Source organism: Octopus bimaculoides, chromosome 1, assembly GCF_001194135.2.
Source record: "Octopus bimaculoides isolate UCB-OBI-ISO-001 chromosome 1, ASM119413v2, whole genome shotgun sequence".
Taxonomy (NCBI): domain Eukaryota; kingdom Metazoa; phylum Mollusca; class Cephalopoda; order Octopoda; family Octopodidae; genus Octopus; species Octopus bimaculoides.
Genome location: NC_068981.1, coordinates 105487892 through 105495576, shown reverse-complemented (window position 1 = coordinate 105495576; position 7685 = coordinate 105487892). Strand labels below are relative to the sequence as shown.

At 35.5% G+C, this 7685-nt stretch overlaps 2 protein-coding genes across 7 annotated transcripts in view; one reads left to right on the top strand and one right to left on the bottom strand.

Moving 5' to 3' along the window:
- Positions 1-2036: 2036 nt before the first annotated feature.
- The window catches only part of LOC106871082 (coiled-coil domain-containing protein 34), a 110824-nt gene continuing 105175 nt past the window's right edge, over positions 2037-7685 (bottom strand). For all 6 annotated transcript variants that reach the window (XM_014917366.2, XM_052968928.1, XM_052968924.1 and 3 more), the window contains one exon: positions 2037-2533. In XM_014917366.2, coding sequence (XP_014772852.1) covers positions 2382-2533 — 152 coding nt within the window. In that variant the 3' untranslated portion in view covers positions 2037-2381. The remainder of the gene's footprint in view (positions 2534-7685) is intronic.
- Positions 6491-7685, top strand: part of LOC106871080 (reticulocyte-binding protein homolog 2a) — a 24883-nt gene continuing 23688 nt past the window's right edge. The window contains exon 1 of the mRNA XM_014917353.2: positions 6491-6590. The gene's annotated coding sequence lies outside the window, so the exon portion shown is untranslated. The remainder of the gene's footprint in view (positions 6591-7685) is intronic.

The following is a 7685-nucleotide window of genomic DNA, read 5'->3' as shown; positions in this document are numbered from 1 at the left end:
TATATATATACATACATACATACATACACACACACAATAATAGGCAGAAGTTACAGAGTGACAATCGCCAAATTCGTATTTGATAAGTGCCAATACATGAAACTCTCAGCTTTTGACTTACTCTTTAACTTCTGTCGATGATATATATATATACACACATATATGTGTAAAAAATCTCATCACACAATCGAACCAATGAAAGAGCCTCTACCTGGTCGCTTGAATTGCTAAAAATAGCAGCCAAAGTATCCCCCTACCTAAATCACACGCCCATCGTACGTAACGTCCTAGATTATCCCTAAAAAGACGGTTTGCTGGAGGCTGGAATGTCTTTGATGATAGGTTTGCTGTATCAGGGTTGATTTGAGGCTAAATAACAACAAAATTATTACTGAGACAGACCAACGATGGAGCCTGCATGACCTGCTAGAAAAAGTAGCCAAACTTCTTTTATATACAGAATAGAAAAACCTCTATCCTGTGATATACACATAGAGTCCATTATGTCTGGGGACTCTTCTTTGGGGTAGATTATAAACAGCATCTTGCAAGATAATCGTGCTCATGGTGGCATTATGTACACTCCATAGGTGAGGAGCAAACATGGATGGGATGTAATGCATTCTCAAAGGTATCAGAATCAATTGGAATGAGCCACTATGATCAAAGTACATGAGCAACTCCTTAGTCTCAGGTAGATCTTTGTGGAATGACAGTTTTTGAAGTATCTCATACCTTCATTAACATCATCAAGAGGCAAAATAAAAAAATATATAGACCATCTACTGTGCCCACAAAATGAATGAAATTCAGCATTGTTATAATACTATGTTCCCAGAGCCAGTTCATAGATCCTATACTAATTAGACTGCATAGGATGATAGAAACAACTGTTGTAGCAGATGTTAGACTGATCATGTGAAACCACTATGGTTTGATCATGATGTCTGCTTGGTTACCAAGTGGTTCAAGTTCAAATCACTACTACACAACCTTTGCTCTCCATGTTGTGGCCAAAGACTGCAAGAATAGCTCTCAGTGCACCATCTTCAAAGGCAGACATCACGGTTTCTACACTGATACCATAGTTCAGGTTTGCACGTTTATCCAGTATAGTCTGAAAGAACTGTTCATATGTGGTATGAGTTTTATTAGGAAGAAGAGTGTACACTGAATTAATGGCTGTATCATCAAAAGGTACACAGATGACATGAAACTGTTTAAATATGTTTGGACCCATAGCAAAGATGCCATCCATACATAGAGTATCAGCACCAGCAAGGTACTTGAAGCCATTGTTTGTACCAAACACATGAATATGGTAATGTCAGGATTAAAACCAACTGTTTGAGTAAACTCAGTAGGAAGTTCATCTAGATCTTTTAACAGATGTGATGCAACTGGAGTTGGATGTTAAATGAACAGAATTTGTTTGCATGCATCAGCGGAGGGTACATCATTATCACCATCTCACAGGTTCACACCATGACTGTAGAGAAGAGGTTTCCAGGTAGAAGATGAGGTATTTTCCTTTCTGCTTGCAGGTTTCTTTCAGAGCCAAAGTATTAGAGAACACCACATACTGAGAAGTAGTTTGAAGAATGACTGCACAAGTTCAAGTGTCATGTTATGAGTTTGAAAACATATTGGGTATTGTTAGAGATGTCCAGAAAATACTGATGGAAGTTGTCTGCAACTCAGTCATCTTTGTATAATGCATCACAGAATCTGGAAGCTATTCAGCATATCATGCTGGTGAAGGTGTAGCCAAAGTGACCAATAATGTTGATTGTACATTCGGTAGTAACATATTGAGGTTGGAGGCATCCTTTAAAAGAAAGGATTGAATGGAGGATTGGGAAAGATAGTAGTGACTGCTTGGAGTCAACTGGAAAAACAAACCAATGAAGAGAATCAATTAATCACTTGAATTGCAAGAAATAACTGAATCTCCCCCAACCAACTTAAAAGAGAAGTATATGCCATATAATATAAACTTAGATATACTGTGTAAAAAAATGACAGGACGATTGTAACATGATGATTCGATTTAATATTTAAAACAACTATGTCCCTTTGTGTATGCCTTAAAAAATGATATCACATGATTCAAGATTTTTAAAAAAAAGGTAATCAAGATGGCAAAGTAAAGTAACATACTTAAAAATCTGCCTGCTTCATTTGTATATAACAACAACATATCAATGGTCATAGTTGGAACATTTTTCATTTTAGTTTTGCTGGATCAGGGTGACCTGTGGCTAAACAATTAAAGAAGAGCCTTGTAACTTGGAGTTGATCTGCTTTCACTTTGCAGAAAGAAATTGAACATCTATCCATCCATACCACACATTATGTACATATCAGTTTCTATTTGCGATTTACAAAAACAAGATTTCCTTGCTGTATTTTCTTTCTTTTTTATAATTATTTTCATTTTCATTCCCATTAGTTTTAACTGGTATTACTAAAGGTTTCCATGGTACTGGGTTGAAAAAAGTTGAAGGTGGACAAGCATTCTTGTTAGTGTATCCTGCAAAGAAATAGAAAAAACAAAAATATTTCACAATTTTTTATATAAACCCAACATTAAGACATTTCATGCAGTATTCAAACTTTGAAACTGCTTCAAGATTTCTTATTGTACACACTACAGATATGTTCAACAAATTCTTATGTATTTGCAATTTGCCTCTGGCATTGAAAATCTTTTCACTCCTTGTGGTTTAAAGTAAAGTTGTCCCATCTCTTTTGATATAGAATAGCTAGTTGTTTTTCTTCTCCAACTAAAAGTGAAATTTCAGTTAAGAATTTATTTTTGCTTTCTGCACTTAGTACATGACCTATCTGACTTATTCAAATTCATGTCATTGACCCATTTAAGTGATTTTCCTTCATTCATACATATATATATATTGCCAGCATGGAAAATGAATGTTAAATGATGATGATGATGATGATATATATATATTAGGTTGGCCAAAACGTCTATTCAGTTTTGTGTTGAGACTAAACTCTAATAAGTAACTAACTTCAGTTTGTCTCTTGTGCATGCACACTCGTTAGATACTGGACACTTCAGCAAAAGAGATGACTCTGAAAATGAAGAATCAAACAGACATTATCAACACTTCGTACTTTTTTAGTGCAAGAAAGGCAAGAAAACAGCAGAAACCTACAGGAAGATACATGCAGTGTATGGAGAGGATGCTGTTATTGGATGTGTGTGCCATTCAGGAAATATTTAGTTTAAGATGTACCTTGCTCTAGCCAACTAACTGAAATTAACAGCAACAAAATGAAGGAGTTAGGTGACACCAACCCCGTTATACAACCGAGATGATCACAGATATCTAAATATCCAGATCCAGAGTTGAAAACCATCTGCATCAACTTGGTTACATCAACAGGCTCAATGTTTGAGTTCCTCATCAATTGAATAAGGCTAACCTCAACTGATGGATTTCAACCTGTAATTCATTGCTGAAACGTGAAGAAAACAAGCCTTTTTGGAGAGAGTTGTGACAGAGGAATAGAAAATAGATAGTCTATAACAACATAAAGTGCTAACCCACTCAGTTACAGGGGCATAAACATAAACAGAGGAACATCGGTTGTCAAATGGCGGTGGGGAACAAACATACACAAACATATTCAATGGATTTTTTTAGTTTCCATCTACCAAATTCACATACAAGGTATTGGTTGGCCCAGGGCTATAGTAGAAGACACTTGCCCAAGGTACCATGCAGTGGGACTGAATCCCTGATCGCAAAGCAAGCTACTTAATCAAGCAGCTATTCCTGTGTCTATGTGTGTATTGTGTTGGTAATAATACAGAAATATTAATGTGGTGGCAGAACCAGGCAGTATGTTGTGTCCTTGCACAAGGCACATGATTTCACATCACCCCAGTTTCAGGTCAGGTCAGATGTGGGCTCATGTACTGTTACACGTAGTTAGAATATTGCTTTTTACCACACAACTACAGCTGAGTCTGATATCCTAATTTCGAACCTTATCTCCATTGTATTGTTTCTATTCCTGTTCTATTACGCTTAAGAGCCATGACCTCAAAATACTGATGAATCGAAATATAACTTTGAGCACAGCCAAAATGCTGAGAAACAATGCCAACTATTGTTGGATTTAAACTATGAACACTTTCTATTACATTACATAATAAAAACAATACTTGGATTATCTAGGAAAATATATCACCTTACCAATCAACACAAAAAGCTAACATTGGCAATCATTTGATTACTAAATATTATTAAAGCATTGATAACAATATTACAATACACAATGATAAAAATTATCAGCAACTAGAAGTTATTTGCACTTAATGACTCATTTCTGAACCCAATACACTTTAACAGTCGTCTTCAGTTATTATTTTCTTTCTATTTGCTACTTGTCCATTTGACTTAACTTTTGTGGTTTTTTTCTTTCTTTTCAAAACATGCTCCAACAACAATATAGCAATACTTCAGATATCAGTAAACCTGCATGGTTTGACTTCGTCACATTATCTGAATCCTTGTCTATACATTTCCTTCCACTACTGTCGCACTCCACCTTTTATTCATCTTCACCAGCATCACATACAAATGGAAAAGGGGTAACTAGAATGGTGATCTCCACCCCTTAGCAGTTTGGTCAACTTTGAGATGCCTCATCTCAAAAGGGTGTTTGTAGCTGGTCTCCAATCATCTCTTTTTGAAATTTGCATCCATTTAACTAACTTGAGGCAGACATTGAACTGGGATGTGAAGTAGCCTTGAACTTCAAGAAAACATTCTTAAGTAGTTAGAGTACTTCACAAGCTCGATTTCAAAAAACCTTTGATTCAATCATCAGACGTGATATCCTCAACTGAGTGAAAGAGAGGGCTCTAGAGTTCTTCTGCTTTGCTTGGAAAACTTATTGGGAACATTCTCATCTCTCATCTGATGACCAGTACATTTTTTCCATTTCATGAGTTCAGCAGGTGACTCATTAATCTTGCCCTAATTGAAATGGACATAGATGACATTGCTAGATTGGGGTCTGACTTGAATCTGAATGTCTAGTAATTTGATGATGCTTGTTTCGAGCCTTCTTGAATAGGGTTCTCTCAACAATGAAGTTGTTGACTGAGGAACTTGTTTAACAGTTCAAAATCTGAACTTTGAATTCTTAACTGACCATCTTTGAAACTACGGTTTCCTTCTCTATTAGTATGGTGTTCTTTTTCAGTTCAATTTCTGATCTTCCTTTCAAACTACTTTTTTTTTCTAAGACCTCGAAGCTTAAAGAATTCTTCAAAACATCAATGAAATTGAAACCCATCAAAGATTTTGTATATTTATAGATTATTCATCAATCACTACGTTAGTGTGCATTCTTAGGGCTAGTCCTTCATTTAGGTTCTTGTGAGAAACATAAAAGTTTGGTTGCTGTTTAACTCACTTCAGTTAGCCTGACCCAAACTATTCGGAGTCAGGGCTGACATAAATAATTCTACCTGCTTGATTTTTTTTCTGTTCATGCTTCGTCCTACTTAATGGGCAACATCCTCGCATTTTAAACATGGAAATGAATGACAATAACAGAGGAAGTGGCTGCTGGGATCGTTAGTTCCAGACCAGGGTAAACTGACTCAGAGAGCTTTAGGAAATTTACAGTTGAAATATAAATTCAACTCTCATTTTAATCAATTTCATCAATATTCAAGGCCTTGCTTAATTTTGCAAGTGTTAAATTTCCTGGAAATTGGGTTGACACTTTAAGCCATAACAGCATTATAGGCCACCCAACGCACTAGGAAGTGGGCCTACATACACAACCACAACCAAGAGAAAATAACATAGACCCATGCATTTTCTGGGCAACTACCTGGTGTGCACATTCCTTAATACAGTCTGTGAACAAAGAGAAATAATACATGGAGACCTGAATTTGGATAGTTCAGGTGGAAGTGATGTTTTGAATGATATATTCCAACAAGTTTTAATGACTTGAAATTAACTTTTAAGTTGGAGATGAAAAACAAGCTTAGTATCGATTGTTAACGAGGGGAATAATTGCAAAAAATTATGGATTAATTCTACAGAAAATTGTACTTCCATGCTTAGTGGGGAAACCTTTGTTAGCAAACAAAGTGATTGCTATGGATATGCTTTGGTCTTACTAGATTTCAAAAGTACTCAGAATATCACAAAGGTCAAATTTGCCTTTCAATTTTCGGATATTAAGTTGCCATTTGTAGCTAACTGAGACCCTTTCCAAATTTACGCACCAGCTTGAGAATTTATGTATGTAATCGACCGACCTGCTACAAAAAACAGGCACATCTGCCTCAAATTAAGCTACATCTACTTCTAAAAGGGTAAGATAAATTAGTTAATGTGATCTTATTGGAATACATTTGATTATTGGTTAACCTGGGGTTTAACAAAAACCCAATCATTCCAAATAGTTTACGGAAGTTATCTCCCTTATGAGGTTGCTTAGCAACTGCAATTCATCAACTTGTACGGAGAACTTCATAACAACATATTACAAAACTCACGCTTTTCACAAGAGAAAATTTAGCACTACATTGCGTAAGTTTATTGTTAAATGTGTATTTTCGTTTAAGAATTTCAAAACACGACACACATGTAAGGGGCAAAAGAAAATTAGTCTACATGATGAATATAAACGATAGCAAAATAGAAAGTCTGTTTGTATTGTTGTTTATCTCTAAGTCAGCCTTAAACCTGGAGACCTTCGAAAGTTTTATCGTCTACACACACACACACACACACACACACACTCACTCTCTCTCTCTCCACACATACATACATTGTGTGTGGGACTGCATTACATGTGTCAGCTCCTTTTCTATTTCTGGAACAATGGGATGTCATTTGAGGAAGACTTGCATGTTATGTCTATTACATCAAGCGACCACGTGTGACTTATCTCATTGTTATTTTAACTCAAATGTTTGTTAAAAAAATCACTTTACGCACATTGTGATAACCACAGCTGAGATTATGCTTCGGTAAGGTGTTAGAGCGTACTCTGATGAAACAACGATTCATCCATAAGCTTTTGCATTACTTTCTCAGTCTAACGATAACTCGTTCGATCAGCTAGAAATAGCAGCCACTATATTATACTGTAACATTCTTCGTTTTAGAACTGGGGGATGAGGCACAATGAGGAGTTTTTACTGCATTTTTGACTTTGAGAAAAATATATTTTTTACAAATGTTCACTGCCTTACAAAAACTATATTAGCTAAGCAAATGACCTTCCCTAAATGCATTGAAAAAATTATAACATATTCAGAACATTATTTTAGAAAATTATTATCGTTCTCTTGGAGTATATAAAAGACAAATTTAGCTGGGACAAAATGAGTAAGATAAGGTAAATCTGCCTCTTCGATTCTCCAGAATTACCTTTGAAAATAGATTCATTCACATCAAGGATCTATTGAATGACAGACAGATTTTTCAATGAATTTTTTTTAACTAAACACTTTAAAACTTCGGATACTGGTAGAATGCGTCATGTAGAACAGAGTTTACTCTTAACGTTTCTGACAAAGTTATCGTATTTGAGTAATTTTAACCAATCAATGACGTGTATTCAGTTGAAGAAAATTACTGCTGCTGTTTGCGAACATTGAGAAATAGATGATATATATA